Raw genomic sequence first — 20485 nt, forward strand, 5'->3', positions numbered from 1 at the left:
TATATATATATATATATATATATATATATATATATATATATATATATATATATATATATATATATATATATATATATATATATATATATATATAAGGAAATATACATACTCATAAAAGTTTTCTTTTATTTCTTTCTTTATTTAGTTTCTAAAGTAAATAAGCTTTCTAAATCTGAAAAAAAAATAAGAAATAGAATTTTGAAAAAAAAAATTCTATGTAAATTTTAAAAAATTGTCATGGTATTATTTAAAAAATCTTTTAAAATAGCGTATTTTTGAAATATATTTTGAATTGTAATCGTTTGTAATTTATCAATTATTTTTTGAAAATCCATAAAAATCTTGTGAAATATGTGATATCTGAAAACCATTAATTACTGGTGAAATTCTTAAAATCTATGAAATCCTATGATTATGTGAAATCTGGTGTACCAATCTTTGTTGGTGATTCGCCACTCGATACCACCAGGGTTTGAGTAAATTTATAGGTTTTGCGTATTGTAGCCTCTAAAAATGCTGTGCCAAAAGCGTCCCGGTAGGATATTCGTAAAAAGGAAGGAATTTTAACTGAACAAAAATTATAGGCATACTAATAAAGCTTCCCGGCTCAAGGTAGTGAAGCGGCAAAGAGAAAATCCTGAAAATTATTTTTAAATTGATTTTTTTTTCCAGAATAACTACAGATAACTAAAATGAACATCGTTTTAAAGTTGGGATAAATTCCATTCTTTCTCGTATATTTTCGGAAATAAATATCAATGTGAGAATGACTGAAAGCATTTTATCAAACTTAGACTCGCTGTTAGGCTATCAACGCTGCCCTAACCGAATTGGTTGTGGGATCACTGCAGATAATATTTATTTACTCAACAATATCACTATTGTTGCAACAAAATATTGCAAAATAAATCGTTTAAAGCACTAGCGACAACTGCATTTGGATATCTCTTTCCTAACCTATAATATCTGTAAAACGAATAAAAACAAAATGGCGCCATCTTTGGAAATATTTTCAGGAGACCTACCATATTGGTAAATACCATATAGCTACTATGAAGAAAATTACATACATGCGTATACACCAGATTTAAAATCCTGTTTTCAAACTTTTTTCAACCTTGCGGTATTTAACAACCATCATCGCCTCTGATAGATTATCAATAAGTTTGCATGCGGCATTTTTACGGCTTTATTTTCTCGAAATATGCTTAGATCGCGTCAAACATTCTAGGAAAACGATTTAAGTTTGTAAATTTCGGTCAACGTGCGGGTTAGTGTTTGAAATCTAAAAGCAGAAAATCATTACCTTCTGTACAAAAATATCGATGCCGCCTGGTAAATACCATCCTAATATTCATTTCTTTTTAGCAAATTATGTATTAATATTTCAATGAAAAATTAAAAATAATAACACAGGTAAAGTACTATCATCTTTACGTTTTAACGAAAGATACTCCATCGTATAGATTCATTTTTTAACCAATAAAATCGTCAACATACACCTTAAATAATATGATTGACGCTTAAACACCAAGGTTCACTCGGATTTTAAATATTTCGAAAGAACAAAAATTAGTATTCAATAATAACAATTTTACTGAATATATTCCCATAGATACGACATTATTTGGAGTTTCTATTTCTTTTATTGATTTATCTTCTTTTTCTACCTTTTGTTTACAATAAAAGGGCATTTTTCTTTATTTAAAAAAGTGGGAGGCTAAGTTTCTCATTAGGTCACCACAAAATTCTATGAAAAAAAAAAACAGTTTCAAGATAAACGGGGCAAAAATTTTGCTTAGGTTTAATGCCTTTTTGGGATCATTATGAGAAGAAAACATCGCATGAACGTATGTCTCACTCAGTGGGATAAGATTTTTTAATAATATCTGTATATTTGAAATTCGAATTTTTGCACAGATTTGATCTTTTAAATTTTTTAAATTCGTCGTTCCGTTTTCGCGTTTAAAAAATAAAGCGATCGAATTTCCTTGGAAATGAATGTTGATTTCGAAATTGATTTTCGTTTCGAGAGAAATCACGAACGTTAGTTTAGAATAGAAGGAAATAAAATGTCCTTTGATGAATACTTAACTACGGTTAAAAATTAATTAAAATATCCAAAGTGGTATTTCAGATATTGTAAAAAACATTTTTTTTTTAATTTTCACCCTCTATCCCAAAAATTGAAACGTTTAAGGGAAATTCATGTGAAGTTCTCCTCTTACAATGGGCCCAACAAGTGTCAATTAGAAAACACCTTTTTGCATGTAAAGTAATTAAAGTCATTTTTATACTTTTTTGTCCGCATACAAACATTTTTTATTTTATTTTTATTATAATATCAGTATAAATTAGTCCGGTTTCATGCAGTAAACCGTCGAACGTGCCAAAAGCGCTGAAAAGCTCTCTGGCAGTTGGAGATATTTTCGAGATTTATCTTTTATTCAGGCGAGCCGTTGAACTTTCTAGATTGCGAAGTACGAATGGCGCTCAAGTCGGGATTAACTAAAATCCGCAAGCATCCTTTTCAAAACGGAGAGAGAATTTTCCTCAAAAGGACAATTATCAATATCGGGGACCTGTTATTGTTGCCTCCAGCCCCCGCCCCCCGGTATTTTGATCGATTTCGTCATTTCTAGCACGTGTTAAAAGGGCTTCGACTTCGTGAGCCGTCTTGCGAAAATGATAAAGTGGCAAAGTTCTCCACTACGGGTTAAATTTTATATTAACTTCGTTTAGTTTTCCGGTAGTTTCCCTTGTCGAAAATGCAATAATGCGTTGTAACGCGGCGGAATAATATTTGTATAGTGTCTCTCAAAATAAATCGTCTTTATTTTTTTTTTACTTAACAACAAAAAATGATTTATTCATAGGTAAGGGTGAGAATGAAACCACCTCCCAAAATTTAGATAAATATTTCCCCATAGGTAAATCCAATATTTCCCCGTATATCCTGGTATTACCCCAATCTCTCACTATATTTACCCAAATATTTCCCCTTATTTGATGCAATATTTTTCGACAAGGTACAGTATAGCAATTAACTTAAAAAAATGTTTTATCTATTGTTTCTCTCAATAATATCTAAAGGACTTAAAATAAATAACTCAAACTTAAACGAAGTTTGACACTTGAATAAATGCCGTAATAATAATACAAGATATATATTTAATTTATTGACAAAATAAATTAATGTAAGAAATATACAGAAAATAAATGAACGGTATTTTCACATTTAAACATCTAGATCACGCATGTTATGTTGTTTTTTTTTATTCTATTTGAAGGTTCTAAAGTTGTTTATAGATTTGTATTATTTCTTTGATTCATTCAATTTATATTGTTATTTTATTAAAACATGCAATCAATAATACAATCAAATAATCAAAATGAAATACAAATCATATAATTAATTTTTTCTTATAACTTTAGCCAAACATTTCAAGTTTCAAGTTTCAAGCGAGGAGCATTCTTTGCTTATGTTTTCGTGAAATTTTATCTTTACAATGTGATTCAAGAGTTTTTTGTGGTTCAGACGTTTCAGAGCAATTGGATGTTTTCGGTAGATTTTAAACACTAATGGTATTTTAACAGACGTTTTCCAGTTATGATAGATATAGTGATTTAGATATGATAGAATGAAAATATATTCCGCTCAATATTCCTTCTATCAAAACCACTTTTAATAAACTGCAAAGGAAGCTAGAAGAAATCAATATAATTATTAGCTGTGTATGTAGGGTGGACATGTACTTATTTGTAAAACGGGATTTGAACACCGCGAAGTAGAAAAAAATAAGTAAAAATGGAATCGAATGGATTACGCACTTGAAGATTTAATTTCCTTCAGGTAATTAAATAGTATAAATCTGACAACAGATGTATGAAGATGAAACTTACTTTGAAAAGCTATGCAAAAAAATAATATATTTGTTTAGCTGAATAGATGGGACATACCTCTTTTATACCTTCCTGCATATCATTGAGGTAAGTTCAACAGTATAAAACTTTTGTGATACCAAGTAACATCAAATGGAAGAGTAGAAAATGTTAATTTGTGTTATATTGTACGTGCGACCAACCAGTTCTGAAATAAGCATTCTTAAAATTGGTCAAACAAATTTTTGAAATTAATATTCCTAATTTTCAATTTAATGGCTTGGGTGCTAGGAAGATGGAGTAGGCCAGAAAACTTACACTAATTGTTGGTGTTAGAAAAAGTAAAGTATGTCAACGCGCAGATAAACTCGTGCCTAAAATGGCGCCACCAAACTTATTGCATGACATACTATTAAATTTCAAAAACGAGCGTAAACAGACCTTTATTGAGCTAATTAAACGTGGTTACCTAGTTTGAATTGTTAGTTGTGTTTTTTTACGCTTTTTGAATACTGCTGCTCAGGATGGGAAAAATAGGGACAAAATAATCAGAAAATGTAAAAAAAATGGGGTTTAGATGTGAGCTGAAATTAACTCCTTTGCCTAATATAGATTTCCGTCTGCCGCTCCAAGCATTCCAGATGTTATGCTTTAATTTAGAGAAAAACTCCGTAAAACTTAATGTGAAGTTCTAGTCGAGCAGCATTGGTTATCTGGTCAGCAATATCGTTGTCTTTTATGCTTCTATGAATTGGTATCCAGCATAGTGAGATGTTCTTATTTTGAGTTGTTATTGAGGTAATTAGTTTATTTTTAACCTTCAGGCTTAAATGGTTGCATCCATCCCAGTGTTATTGATATCTTCAAGGGCACTTTTGGAGTCTGAAAGAATGGCTGCTTTGTTGATGTAATTGCATTCAATCCAATTAAGAGCTCCTCCAATAGCGTAAATCTCGGCAGAGCAAATGGATAAATCACTTGGCAGGCTTTGTCCCATTTTAAAACCAACAGGGTCTTGTTTATCCTTTGAGTCATCTAATAGCTGAAAATTAGGAGCCCAAGACTCAAATAATTTGGAATTATTCTTTCTTTAGTTTTATGTCCTGAATTTGAACGGAACTTAACAGGTTCGGCGGTGGATAAGAGAAACAGGGATGGAGTAGGCTCTTATAGAGTGGATCTAACAGTGAATCGACTCTTTCAAACGCATCCACAAGTCCAGGAATACTTCATTCGAAAAAAGAAATAGCAATCATTATAGGTGATATATAACCGTCTAACCGTTGCTAAGGTTTCACTGCCCAATAAGCTGGCACATATCTTCTGTGTTTCAAATCTATCTCACTTGCTTCCCCCAGTAGGTAGGTGTGCACTTCATATACCCCAGAGCTATTCTCAAAGCCTCGAATTGAGAAATGGTCTGTCTTCGCCTACCACCGAAGAAAGTGGCTCCATAGTCCAAATGGGGTCTGACAAGGTTGTCAAAAATTCCCTTACCCTTTCTGGTTCTCTACGAACCATTCCAGTTTATTATTGATCATAATTTCAAGAGTTGATGGGTCTGTGGGAAGATAACACTACGGGATCTCTGCCAGGTTTAGGAATTAGGAATCACCATTTGTGTTTTCCACGTCTTTGGGATGGTAGTTTCCCTCCGAAGTATTTGCTCATTCACAAGGAAGATGGTCGAGCACTCTGAAAGGCACTTTATCCACACGGGACTCTTGCTTTTCCGATAGCAGCAGCGACAAATGCTGAGATATGGAACATTTCCGTATATTCTGATGAGAAGTGGCATTCGGCAATGTTACGTAACATGGAGGGAGGTTGAGGCAAAAAATCAGACATATCTTGTGGGATTGAGAAGTTCAAGGAAAAATGATAATTTTGGTACATGGTACCTTTCTAATACTGCCTCAAATTTCTTTTGCATTAGTATTGGGAGATGGCTTTGCGCCGGTTATTTCTGATGATACACAAGAAAATGATCGCTATTCGCTGTATCCTGGAGGATCCTGCAGTCAGAAAGTCCAGACAGTCTCTGGAAACAAAAACCCACTTCTAGAGTGCTGTGTACACCTAGGCGTGTGAGACGAGTAGCTGATCCATCATTTAGTACACACAAATCGTGATCCTTAATGAAATCATAAAGAATGTTACCACTTCTACTTCCCCGTGAGTAGCTCACCTGAGAAATTATAGGTATTAAAATCTCCCATAAAGAGGACTGCTTTATTACGGAACCGAAAATTGAATCGAGGCTTTCCCTGACTAAACAAATATCTGGAGGAATGTAGACAGAGCAAATAAAAAAATCCTCGGACTCTGCAAGAATAACCTGACACCTCTCTATTATCTCTATTCTGCTTAAGCCAATGATATTATATTTTATTTTAGTTTTCAAGAAAATAGCTATACCATCAGCACCATTTGGTTAGTTACAGATGAAATCCCTGATATTTTAAATTTAGTATTGGGTTTAAGTAAGGTTTCGTTGAGCATTAAAATCTGATGACTCTAATGATAGCATTTTTTTCAGCCACGCAAATGTTCCAATGAACACTATTCATTATACAGTAATTATAAAATACATATGTTTAAAACTTAAACTTAGTTTTACTATGTGACAACTACTGTTAGATTAAAACTAGTAATTAAGAGAACCTTTTCATTTTTTAACCCTTCTAGGTCAACCGATGCTATCCAATCCATAGGTCAAAAGAACGCAAAGTATTGTTGGATATTGTTGACACAATTTTCATCCCTATTCCTTATTGACATGACGTCTTTCTTGAATGCTTCAAACCTAGTGCAACAAACCTAGTGTAACAAAATTTGTTCATGGGCTATTTTATTTATTTTGATGACTGGTGTATCACACGTTTTTCTTGTAAGTAATGATGTATATGAGGAACCGCTCTGGAAACTTGTTAGATAAGGAGTTTTAATTTGAGTTTTTCTATTTAAACTGGGAAAATCTTCTGCTATTCAAAAACCACAACGAGCCTGCCTCTACAGTTATTTTTGACGTGGCCAAATCAGCAACAATTGACGCAGATTATAACTACTGTTTCGCCAGAAATAGCAAGTACTTTGCTTCTTCTAAAGACTCTTTTTGCATTTAATATTTTTATCAACCTGGCCCGGGATCCTTCTGCTCTTCTGCTGTATAAGCTGCCGCTTCCGAGCAAAAATTTTTCTCGATGAGTTGATCCCCTACATCTTTAACTCGTTCTGTGTGCAAGTGGCCAGACGTTGCGGGATGAACAGATGAACATATTATAACCTCTAGCGGAACTGAAACTTTCATTTAACAAAAATTCATTAGCATACTCTGATGTTCAAATCCAATTTTATTAATTAGCTCCTTTTTTATTAATTTTCGTTATACCTTGGAACCCAGCTCTGTGCAAGGTTTTGCCAATATTCATTGGATGAATGTTTCCAACTTCAAAAGTGGGTGTTAAGAAGTATTGACGCTGGGCAATTGCATGTGCTATTTTCTTAGCTAAAGGCGAAGCTTAGTTGAGCTCGAAAGAAATCAAAATCCTCTGCGAACACTATCGGGTTATTAACTACGAGGATGCTCATTTCAGTCCGGGCAGTCTTTACCCTCCGAGGCACATGCCATGATATAAAAAGCGCTGAATGTTTGCGAAATGCCACACCAAATCAAAGCAATCCAAGTATAAACTAATCCAGACCGAAAAATTCAGTCAAAGACGAGAATTATGCCAAAAAGACCGAGGTAAAATTGTACACACCACTTCACCTGGTTTACCGAAAAAAAACTTAGCAGTGGTTATTTAGTATTTCTTCTCCTTGTACTTGTACTTGTACTTATTGAAAATGATTACATTGCATATCGGCAAGTTGGGCTACTCACAGACAGTAAACGAGACACGGCACTGCTGCAGTTTGAATGGACCAGAAAATTTTTGGTTAAGGTTTTACTGTCGTTATTTTTACTTTAATAATTTTAAACATTCTCTGCAAAGTATTGATTATTTAGTCATTAGTGATCGCCATTATTTAAAACAAATCGTAAGAACTCTATAATTGATTTATTTTTCAATGGTAAAAGCCCAATTACAATATTAATAATAACAATTAAAGTTAATAGCAGTTAACAAAATAAAATAAAAAATTATGGTGAGTAAAAGTAAGAGATTATTATTATAATAATAATAATTAATATTATTATTATTATTATTATTATTATTACTATTATTATTATTATTATTACTATTATTATTATTATTATTATTTAAGGAATTTAAAGATTCAAGACTAACAAGATAATATAAAATTATTATAGACTTTGTTCAAGAAAATATGAAACGATGGGAAAATGTCAATCATACAAATTTCTAGTCCTAGAAATAAGACTATTCTTACGGAGACTTGAAAGTCAAAACTATGAATTGCTTTCGTAGGGACATACAGGCTAATTTTAACAATAATTCTAATTCTAATTTCGTTCTTTTGGAGAGATATACTATATAAATTTCACCTCGAAATACAAAAATTATATTTAAAATGTCAATAATAATTGATATGATCAATATGATTGAATATTTTCCATCTGTCCACATGAAATTCAAATTTTCTAAAATCCGAGTGTGTTTTGGAAAATAAAATAGTAAAAATTATAATGGTGATGTTTAAGTGCCAACCATATTAGGATTCTAGCCATTTGTAATGTATTTTGGTGGCCCTACTTGTCAAAAAATGCTTTTTTCTACACCCGTTTGTAAAAGGCCTAATTACACACCGATCTAGCGTGCGGGAAGCGTCACTTTACCACGTTTTCGTTTCCCACGGATCCGAGCCAGTTCGGATATTTCCGGGATTTTACCGCACGGGTTTTTCCACGCCTTGAATTTTGACGTTTGTCAATTCTGAAGGTCATGTCAGTGAATGTATTCGTGTTGGTTGGCGAACATGTACCCAAAAACGGTCGTAGAAAAAGTATAGTATGCAACACGTTCGGTAAACTTTTTCACTCGTGTCAAATGAAATCATTTACCACACATGTTGCATAATATATTTCCACCTGTAGAACCGCTTGATATGTGTCGTGTTTATTTTCAAAATATTTAAAACGCAACAAGTTCTGATAAAATCTATACGATAGAGTATTCTGCATTAAAACACAAAGATCTTGGTGTTTTATTTGTATTATAGTGTTTCATTATTGCAATATTCAAACGTACATTATATATATTATTATATTTCGAATATAATCTTGGTGTTCTAATGGTAAATTTGTATATATTTTGATGGCGACCTTATCTTGTTCTTATTTCTTTAGGGAAGAAATACCGATCTATGGTCTTCACTAGCATGTTAGTTTCCATCTTTCTATCTTTTCGATCTATTTAACGACCATACAAGTAATTGAAATCAATTCCTCCAGGGCAGCATCGATGGCCAAAGAAGCCCTTTTCAAGTTTGATAGCCGTTCTAAAGTTATTAACATTTATTTCCGAAAATGTTCAGACACCCCTTCCGTCCACCACCTCTACCTCCACCTTAAGAGGCTATTCTATGTAAGAGAATTAAATTTATCCCAACTTTAATTCGGTGTTCATTTTAGTTGTCTGTGTACAACAGGATTTAAAATTCAAAGACGCGATTACGCCTCTTAGCGGCCATTCTAGAAATTAAAAAATAATTTGCAGCATTTTCTTTAGGTCGCTTTAATTGTAAATTTTTTTACCAAAAATCTTTCCGACAGTTACATTCCGAGATATGGAAGGGAGAGTAGACATAAGAGGCGTATTCAAGATGATGACGTGCGAGAGAACAATACAACATTTTTAATGCTCTGGTGAAGTCCCTGGTATTTCCTCTACTAAAATCAAGCATCCGGAAAGCTTTATTAAGGGTATCATCAACGTGATTAGAAAAGTAAAGACTTGTATCCAGTGTAACTCCTTGATCATCACATTGATACGATAGACAAAGTACAGCGTAGGTTCTTAAAGTTTTTACATCTTAAGGTTGTGCAAGGTAGTTATCTGGAACGGAGAATCCTTCTCCAGCAACTATTTATTAGAGTCTCACGATTCACAAATTCGAACCTTACCTTTCTTATTTTATAATAATAATATAGTAATTTATATATTAAGTACAAATTATAACAAAACCAGTGAGGGGTGGGATTTAACATATCGATAGGTCAGATTAAGTTATTTATGATATGTATTTCAATACGGCTGGTGTGTAGGCTATAAGAAGGAAGACATTATTCCTCTATTGTTGCTTATAGGTAGAAATTAAATACCTGTTATTATCTCTCCTGTTGGCATTAAATTTATCTATTATTTATATATTTATCTTCAACATAGGAGCTCTTCATCTAGGAAAGGAAATGACTTTGCATTTTGAAAGAAAGTAATTTCTGTAACACTGTTATCAAGGTTCTATTGTAACTAACCACGTTCCGCACCACTAACCACAAAGTGCCACGCGAAGTCCCATAATTATTTTTTTAAATAATAAGTTTTAAAATCGCTATATTTCGCATTGGCCTTTTTTAGGAGCCTGTAGCCGATCCCTTGTCGAACGCCACGGACCTGCGCAAAGCTCTAGAATGGGAACTCTCGTTGGATAGTCGCGACTTGCGTTCCCACGCATGGTACCACGGTGCGATACCGCGCGCACGCGCCGAAGACATAGTCAGGGAGGAAGGCTGCTTCCTGGTGCGCGACTGCACCTCCCAACCCGGCAATTACGTGTTGACCTGCAGGACCAAAGGTCACCCATTGCATTTCGTCATCAACAAGGTGTACCTGCAGCCGGACACCGTCTACGAGAGAGTTCAGTATCAGTTCGAAGACGAAGCCTTCGATACGGTGCAGGACCTCATTACGTTTTACGTCGGTCAGCAACCAGATTTTTCGATAGTTTTTTTTGACAGAGTTGCCACAATTACTCCGATCTGCATTTTCATTTTTACAACTACCATATATATAATGTAGAGTGTTGTGGCAACACTAACTTTTCGGGGAGATGCTTAAAGGACTCTTTCAGGCTCGGGAAAACCGATAACGGTTGTGTCAGAGGCCCGCATACTGTCGCCCGTGAATCGTATGTACCCCTTATCGTTTTACGCCACCAAGTATCCCACCCCACTACCTCAGAGCCGACTGTCTTCACCTGCCACCACCCCTGTGGGAGCGGCACAGTACCGGCACAGCCCGTTGCAGCCCTACAGACCGTCTTGTTCGCCGACTCGCAGAGATGGACCGCCCAGGTAAGAGCGCCTAATCTTAACAATATAAAAAGAGCCACTCTCCGTTGGCGTTATAGCGCTTTAGCACTTGGTAACACTCGGTGATGGGAAGCATCGCGTATCGATCAGCATGAAACTGTGATGTTCGGTATATCAATAAAAAAAGTATCTCAGTTCTAACAAGGTAGAGTTTCGAAAGTGGGCTGATAAGTCCCGGACCTGACGAGATGACGCCTGCATATAAAATGTTTTATGTATATTAACATAGTACTATCTATTCTAAACTATTACCATAATACTTACTATCGTTAGCCATGTTGTATACAAAATTTCAAGGTAATTCATTAATTAGTATACATTTGACAGTCTTTTAAAGAATATGCTACTGACATTTTTTACAAAAATGGAAGATTTTAAAAAGCGTGCCGTTTAAAGCCTTCTAAAGTGCAAAAGGAAGATGAGTAACACCCTGAAAGGCGCATCGCCATCATACTCAAATGTTAGTTTCAGAATTTAAAAAGGATTGCATAAGCTCTAATGCATAGCATAGTATAAAAAATATTTTAAAAATTAAAAAGAAAAACTGGTTGAAGTGAGAATTTCGAAATTTATAAACGAAATCCTGATCAATTTTTATGTCTATTTATAACTATGGATGGGGCACCACTACACTCCTGAAAATAAATGACATTCAAAAAACAGTGGACAGCAACGGATGAACCAGCTTCAAAGAAGGAAAAGGCAATTTTGTCAGCTAACAAAGTTTTAGCGAGTGTTTATTGCGATGCAACGGGAATTATTTTTATTGATTATCGTAAAATAAGGTAAAACTGTGAATGGCGTTTACTATGCATAGTGTTGGGGGGCTGGTGAATTGACGACTTGTTAATTGACCGGTCAATTGATCACTTCTTAATTAACTAGTCAAAAATGTTTTAAATAATCATTTAAATTGCAATTGCAATTGTAGAGTGTATCATTATTTAATAATATAATGTTTAAAAAAATTATTATAGGTTAGTGAAAATCCGAATACGCTACTGAGCGATTTGGGAAATTTCAATAATAATATCGGTTCAAAGAACGACGCCACGTAACGCACAATATAAATAAATTTGAATAAATTTTTAAAACTCTTGTTTCACGATGACAATGCATCAGCACATTGGTCCATTGTTACATCAGTTCATCGGATACGTCACGAATTCAAGTTTGAATTGGTTTCTCGTCGTCTCCACTTAGCACCCACCCTAACCTCAAAAATTGGTTGGTGAACAAAGTTTTGAGAGCCACGATGAAGTTATTACAGCTGAGAATAGATATTTTGAGGAGCTCGACGTTTTGATTTATAACGAATATGTAATTAAATTAGATCACCGACAGGTACGAAATAAAGTGTAGCAGTCTTTATGGGGACTATATTGAAAAATAAAGCAAAAAGTAAAAAACATCGTTTTCATTGTTAGGCCCAAGACGTCACTCTCGTATTTTGAGTATTTTTAACACTTTGAAATTACACATCAAGACTTAACGTTGAGACTGGAGGAGCTAAATTCTCAGTAGGCTCCCCGCACCTCTAGTTGCGCCACTACAGGCCGTTGTTCTTGACTTGTTCTTAATAAATGGAGATACATAAACAGAATCACGATTCACAGATTGCCATCAAAAAAGCAACGGTCACAATCACTGACTCCGTCGGAAGTGAACAGGATGGCACAGGAGAAGTGCAACAGCGCTGACGGAGTCATCCAACCGCCCTTGATGACTAGGTCGGTTGGCTCGGACGGAGTGGCGTCAGGCTTAAAGTTCTCCACCCATTCTCTGCCAAGGATCACCAACAACACCAAACTGTCGTTGTCCTGTAGCGCAAACACGCTCGGACGGAATTGCAGGTAAGTGCAACCAGATGGCATTCGCAGTACGTTAGGCCTAAGGTTCCATCTTCCGAAATCATGCGCCATAATAACTCGTGGTGAGTTTTTGTCTATTATAGGCTAATAGTGGCTCCGGGATTCCCATTTTCGTCTTTGAATTGAAGTCCATGCTTTTTACATTACACATTTTGTTGTAACTTATCTAATCCCTTTAACTCTCTGTCTAAGATGTGCGGAAGAACAGACTAGTAGTACCCATCTCAGAGTAAGTTAGTATTACCAACATTTTAAGGCTTCCCAGAAGAAATCTGAAACGGATTTTATTTCTCAGTGGATTTTTGAGCGCTGCTTGGCTACTTGTGTAAATATATGGATCTTTTTTCCTCAAAAGTTCCTCCATCAATGCCTTTATTTTTAATCCTAGAATCTGTTTAGCCGCCGTACTATTTCAAAAACAATCACGTATCAGGTGCAACAATTGTCCTTTTTTATTTTTAGTGAAGCAGACAATAATTTTCCTTGATATGAAATTTCAATGAGCGGAGCAAAAATGGGACATCATGATTGAGAAAACGTTTTCAGGGCAGATAAATGCAATGCAACCATCTAGAGAATCATTTTGAATTTTGAATCAGTGTGAATGTGAAAAAAGTAAATAAATACTAAAACTAATTGCAAGGTTTTATCGAAAATAAAGATTTAAAAATAATGTACAATGAAAAGAAAAAAGTAATACGGCAAATATGCTCAGAAAAAATAAATTCTGATAATAAATTAAAATCTTGTCGGAAATCAATGGAAAATTAAAATTTGCAACTTGAGAGCATATGACTTATTAAGGTAATTTCATTGATAATAATCAGTCCTTATATCTATTTATGAATATATCCCAACAATAAAATAAAATAGTGGAGAAGAAGAAATTCTAACCACTATTGTAAAACAATCTATTAAGATATTGTATTGTTCTAGACCAATTAAAGATTTCAAATATTATTTATATTATTTAAACATGAATGTTTTGTTGATTACCTTAATAATTATAGACCGACAAGTCTCTTACCGAGCTTTTCAAAAATATTTGAAACTGTTACAATCTCTAGACTGACATGATGTATAAACATGTGTCAGCTATTGTCAAATGAGTCATTCTTATTTAAGGGGTAGATCGACCACCACAGCTATATTTCAATTTACTACTGCCATTCTAGAGCATTTAGTAAACAAGAATTTACTATTTTTTTCTACTCCCGTCTGTAAAATACCTAATTAATTACACACCGATCTATCGTGCGGGAAGCGTCACTTTACCACGTCAGTGTCATTTCCCACGAACGGATTTGGGAGCAATCGGATGTGTTCGGAGATATTTCCCACGCCGTGAATTTTGACGTTTGTCAATTTTGACAGTCATGTCAAAGAATGTATTTGTGTTGTTTTGCGAAAATGTACCCAAAAACTAACGATCGTAGAAAAAGTATAGTATGCAACACGTTCGGTAAACTTTTTACGTCACTCGTTTATTAAACACTCACTCCGCTCGTATCAAATAAACTCGTGAGTCAAATGCCGTTTACCACACTTGTTGCATAATATACTATTTTCTACTCCCGTCTGTAAAATACCTAATTACACACCGATCTAGCGTGCGGGAAGCGTCACTTTAACACGTCAGTTTGGTTTCCCATGAATCCGAGCCACTTCGGACATTTCCGGGATTTTACAGCACAGGTTTAGGAGCAATCGGATGTTTTCGAAGATATTTCCCACGCTTTGAATTTTGACGTTCGTCAATTTTGACAGTCATGTCAGGGAATATATTCGTGTTGTTTTGCGAAAATGAATCCAAAAACTAACGGTCGTACAAAAAGTATAGTATGCAACATGTTCGGTAAACTTTTTACGTCACTCGCGAGTCAAATTCCGTTGACCGCACTTGTTGCATAATATAGTAATTATGCAACAAGTGCGGTAAATGACATTTGGATGACAAGTTTATCGACTTAAGTTTTGCATACTATGCTTTTTATACGACCGTTAGCTTTTGGGTTCATTATTGCAAAACACAATTGAATAATAAAAATCTTGGATCGGGAAATACGACGTTGAAATCAAATCTGTCTATCTAGCATATTAGGCTGATGTGGATTTGCGAAAGAAACTGCGAGAGTACGAATTAAGTCATTTTGAAATAATTGTAAATATCGGGCTCCAGTAAGATTTGATAGAAGAAAGAAGATCCAATAATTTTATTATTTAAAATCCCAGCCCGAACATTTATTTTTTGTGGATCTTGTGTATGACTTTCTTTCATCCATCGAGGATTGTTTGTACTCCAATACCTACAATTTTGTTTATTTACAGTACAATTTAAACAAAACATGGCTTCATCACTAAACGGTATTGGACAATGAAAATATAGATTTAAGATGCACATTTCCATCATAGGTGCGCAAAAGTGTAGTCTGGATCATCTTCGTTCAGCTACTGTAGTAATTTAATCTTGTGTGGATAAGACTTTTCTTCTTTTAATACAAGCAAAGATGTTCGTTAATTCAGACTTTAAACGATAGTGGTCATCTTTAATTTCTAATAAAAGGTTTAATCTAGTGTTCTCATTAGTTTTTGGACGACCTAACCTTAAAAGATCTTTTATATACCCTGGGTCTATAAATTTTTTCTCTCAAATTTTCTCACTGTGCATCTTCTTATGGATCTTTCTGGATATGTTGTATTAAACAAATTACATACTTCTTGTTCAGTTCTCGTTTTATCTAAATATCCAAGGAAAATGGAAATTTCAATTTTCTGGTTTTCATTTCATTTCATATTCACTTTATTTACTGACAGAAATGTAATGTTGACAATTAAGAACATTACTGGTACTGTTAACTTCTCACCTGTTAATTTCAAAATAAAATGTCTGGTTTTTATTGTTTAGCTCATAAGAAGTAAAAATTGTCTTCCATTAATAAAAAGGAACTTGGTATCGGCATCTACTTTTTGACCCACCCTGTATATTTTCTGTTTATTGTAAAAAAATGCTCAAAATATTTTTTTCTTTAAATCCAATTTTATTCTTTATTATTATAAATTATTATTCCATATTTAAGTCGTTTACGACATGGACGACATAATATTAAAAAGTTCAAAAAGTTCAAAAACAGACGAGCGGCAGTTGATTTAAATCGTCCACGACTTAGCACTCGTAAAGGAGTGCCTTATAGAACTGTTTTTAGCAATGTTCATCGATGTTGATGAGAGAAACAGATGAGTTTCCTACAGTTACGAAAAGAAGAAGAAGTTAAGAAGAAAAGGCAATACCGATATGATTGATGATCAACCTTCTACTAATGTCCGAAGAGTAGATAATAGAGTTAATGTGCTGGATGAGAGTATAGAGAACTTTACTCAATTTCGGTTTGTGCCCGTACCACATCTTACCTGTACAAGCTTTAAAACCGACTAGGCTTCGTGACTTGAATTTAGTCGAATAATATAATTTAGTGATGAAGCCTCATTGACCCGAAATGGTATCAATAACACCAGGAATTCACATTGTTGGGCAATTGAAAATCCACGACAAACTCGGGATTCCATTTTCAAAATTGATTTTCGATGAATATTTGGTGTGGCATTATTGATGACCACCTCATTGGTGCGTTTATAACTGCCACTGCCGTTTATCAGGGCCATTCGTATTTACATTTAATTGAAAATGATATTCCAATATTACTGACTGATGTTCTTAATGTAAGGCAACGAATGTGGATTCAGTACGATGGCGCACCTCTTCACTTTGGTCGATAAATAACAGAATTTCTTTATTAAAATTATACAAACCGGTGGATTGGAAGACGTTATCCTTTAGATCCCTTTTTTATGGGGAAGACTGAAAACATTAGGTCATGCTGAAAGTATTATAAAATTAAAAAAATAAAAGGCTTTCTTTCAAATGCTTGTATCTCAGTTAGAATAGCGTTCCTCTTATATGTTCATTGGACATTTTTAACTTGAAATCACAGCAGTAACATACTCCCAAGCTATGGCAGTCAAGTTGTAGGACACCCTGTCTATCTATCTATCTTTCTATATATATATAATTGTTATAAAAACTATCAAATATATTTTTTTGAAGAATAACGAGTGACCCGACTCTCTCCCCGTGTACGGAACGTCGTTTCTTGAGCGACGCGGTCGACTCGGGCATCGAATCTCCGCCCCCGAAGCCTTCCAGGATTCCCAGTCTGTCTAGAACGGAGTCCGCAGATTCCTCCACCCTGGGGTTCCCCTCGCACGGGGGTCTCCAAAGAGTGACGTCGTATCACGCGAGCGGTTCCGATTCCGGTAACGGATCCGGAGATTCGGCGTTGAGTTCGGCGGCAGGAGACCCCGTGGAACTCCAGAAAGGATCCGGCGTGATAATCAAGAACCCCCGTTACAACATGTCCGCTTCCGAATCGTCTACCACGCTCAAGAATTTCGCCGTCGATTGTTTCGAAGCGGAAGAGAAACTCGCCAAGATGGCCGAGTCGACGCCGGCGCCGCCACCTCAGAGCAGGTTCGACCTGGATATTTTCCAGACGTTGCTGCTCCCCGTCAATGAGAACAAACCGCTTGACGCGCAAGCGTTGCGCAGGATCAAGATGACTCTCCACGAGTCTGGGTCCCGAATCCTGGCGAACCACTTGACCAGGACCGATTTGGATCTGATCTTCGGTAAAGGGGAGGAGCCCAAGCTGTCGAGCGGAATCGAGCTCGCCACCCTACCCCACGGCCGCCAGTTCAGACACGACCTGATAGAAAGGTACGCAAAACGTGTCATTGGAATGTCATCAAGTTATTTAGTGTGTGAATCCGGGAGTCAATAGGACATGAACAAAAGTTATGGTTCAAGCTCTAGCAATAGTTTATTTCTATGCTTTGTGTTTCTAAATCTGGCTCACAGCTTCAACTTTTAAATAGGTACAATAAGCCTAGCTCCATATTAACTTTTAGTTTTAATAAGGTTAGCGAGGTTGATATTAACAAACGTTTGACTTTTATAAATACTAATGCTGCTGAGTTGGACAATCTATCCATAAAAATGATTATTATTACATCAGATCTTATAATTAATAACCTAATATACATCATAAATAAGTGCATTAGATATTCAATATTTTCGGATTTTTGGGAAAATACCATTGCGATTTCACTTCTAAAAAATTTGAATCCCACTGACATATAAAAACAAATTCCTATCTTACCTACTGTATCCAAGGTTCTAGAAAAAAATATGCATTCACAAATGAATGACTTCTAATGGAAGAACAAAACGCGCGGATACACAGTAAATCTTTTGTAACTTTCAATGCGCGAAATGAAGGATCTTGTCTTATTCTGCTAAATTACAACATTCTTTGTCAAAGGTTCTTTGTTTGGTTTTCAAATCCTCTAAATTAATCAACTCTTATTTTGACAAAAGATCCCAACAATAATGGTAAATCTAGCATATTTTTTATGACACAGGGTGTTCTCTAAGGCTCAATCTTGGGACCTCTGCTCTTTCCTTATCTTCTGTAGCCATATTGACATAAGTTGACTACGTCATCAATCTTCTAAACTTAAAAATGAGCGAATCGAATTGTGAAATAATGGGTTCCAACTTTAAACAATCTCTGATTCAGTTTATGGCGCAGCTTTAATGGCGAGGGATACTGACACACTCCAGAAAGTTCCGATTATTTTTTTTACAATATTAGAAGTTTAGCAGGATCAGTCAAGTTATAGATACAGAAACAGAAACGTCTGAAGCTTAACTCCTGGAAATAGCTTCGCTACCTCAATATTACTTTCAAAACATTCAAACCAATTATTTGTTAACAAGTTTTGTATCTTTTATACAGCTAAATAGTACTCATATACGAAAAAAAAAAACAGTTACTTCTTTTACCTTGACATAACACGGCATTATTTGAAAGATATTTTTCATACAAAGCTACTAAATCAACAAATTACCAGTATATTTTTTGGCTTATCCTTACTTAATTACCAAAAAAAGTTAAAATTATTTACTTTTTATTATAACTATATACTTGTATAAGAACTGATTGCTTAGATTTATGTCCATGAGTGTTTTTTCTTTGAATACAAAAGGTTAAGTTCGACAATCGCCCTTTGGGTGATACTTTGCCTATTATCCTATTTTATTTCTTAATTTGTCATGATTGTAATTGTAAAGTTTCTTACTTTTTGGATAATAAAGGCGCAATAATACTAGTAGTAATAATAATATAAATAATAATAAACTAAAACTAACCATAATTATTAACCTAATACTGCTAGTTTCAACATTTTTTGACCTTGCGTTGCCTGAAAAGATTTAGTTGGCAATAAAGGAATTTATTAATTTATTTAAATTTGTAACTGCAAATATGAAGCAACTATTCTGGGGTTTTTCATTAGCAGTATTACTTTCTCTTTCAGAACTCCAAAAGGTTTTTTTTATTTCATTTTATTCATTATTTCACTACACAATATCACACCTTTAAATATACACTTGAAAAATTTACATGAAAAAAAAATGGAAGAAAGAAAATAAAAATTAACAATTACGGCAGAAGCTGGACAATAACGATACACTTTAATTAAATAATAAACCAAATAAATAAAGAACTTTAAACTCTTTTTTTTTAATAGACACACAAAACACAAACAGAACAATAACTTATATTGAAGCAGCTTTAACTGGACAAATCCAAATTATATGCAATAAGCACAGAAATAGTTTATTTTAATCTTTTTATTAAAAAACAAAATTCAAAATCAATTTACTTCTCCCAAATATTATCAATATGATCATGGTTGAGACATAGTACCACCTATCACAACTATTTGTTTTCTGGCAATAAGATAATATGCTGCACAAGACTACAACCCCTCCTATGCCATGTGCAAAAATGTATCTAATAAGGACTTGTTTATACTGTCCACTGCGCTGTTTAACTCATAAACTAAACCTACAGCCAATGCTTCACAGCTATCTGTCAAACATACTCTCCATGATGGAGTCCAAATACAATGTCAGGCGGTTTTCAGGACGGAGTGCCTAAAATTGCTGGTCGCTGTCAGTATTCTGACCTGCGCGGACGAGTCGGAACGAACAGAGACTCTCAATAAATGGATAGAGATCGCTATCGACACGAAAACGGCGCTGGGCAATCTCTACGGCTTCTGCGGGATTATGCTGGGACTTTGTCTGCCTCAGGTGAGCACATTACTTGTCAGGACTTTTATGTGGACCTGAAAACACTGACTCAGCTGCAATATTTTTAAAACGTACATCACAGTGTGCAACAATACAGTTCCCTAGATAATATTTTTTATAGGTCAACCGGTTTGGAATACGAATTTTATCTCACAAAAACTTCTATTGGTGAATTGTTCTTGACAAATAGCTATTAGATAATATCATATAGTTGCTAGAGATATAGAGGCCCTGTCTATG

The 20485-nt window shown here is 34.7% G+C and overlaps 1 protein-coding gene across 6 annotated transcripts in view; it reads left to right on the plus strand.

Annotated features, from left to right (window-relative positions):
- LOC132696097 (breast cancer anti-estrogen resistance protein 3 homolog) overlaps positions 1 to 20485 on the plus strand; it is a 105599-nt gene that overhangs the window by 81831 nt on the left and 3283 nt on the right. For all 6 annotated transcript variants that reach the window (XM_060660711.1, XM_060660707.1, XM_060660708.1 and 3 more), the window contains 5 exons: positions 10428 to 10770; positions 10921 to 11143; positions 12778 to 13014; positions 17135 to 17803; positions 20077 to 20245. In XM_060660711.1, coding sequence (XP_060516694.1) covers positions 10428 to 10770; positions 10921 to 11143; positions 12778 to 13014; positions 17135 to 17803; positions 20077 to 20245 — 1641 coding nt within the window. The remainder of the gene's footprint in view (positions 1 to 10427; positions 10771 to 10920; positions 11144 to 12777; positions 13015 to 17134; positions 17804 to 20076; positions 20246 to 20485) is intronic.

Source organism: Cylas formicarius, unplaced genomic scaffold (assembly GCF_029955315.1).
Source record: "Cylas formicarius isolate icCylForm1 unplaced genomic scaffold, icCylForm1.1 PGA_scaffold_1__22_contigs__length_36826433, whole genome shotgun sequence".
Lineage (NCBI taxonomy): Eukaryota > Metazoa > Arthropoda > Insecta > Coleoptera > Brentidae > Cylas > Cylas formicarius.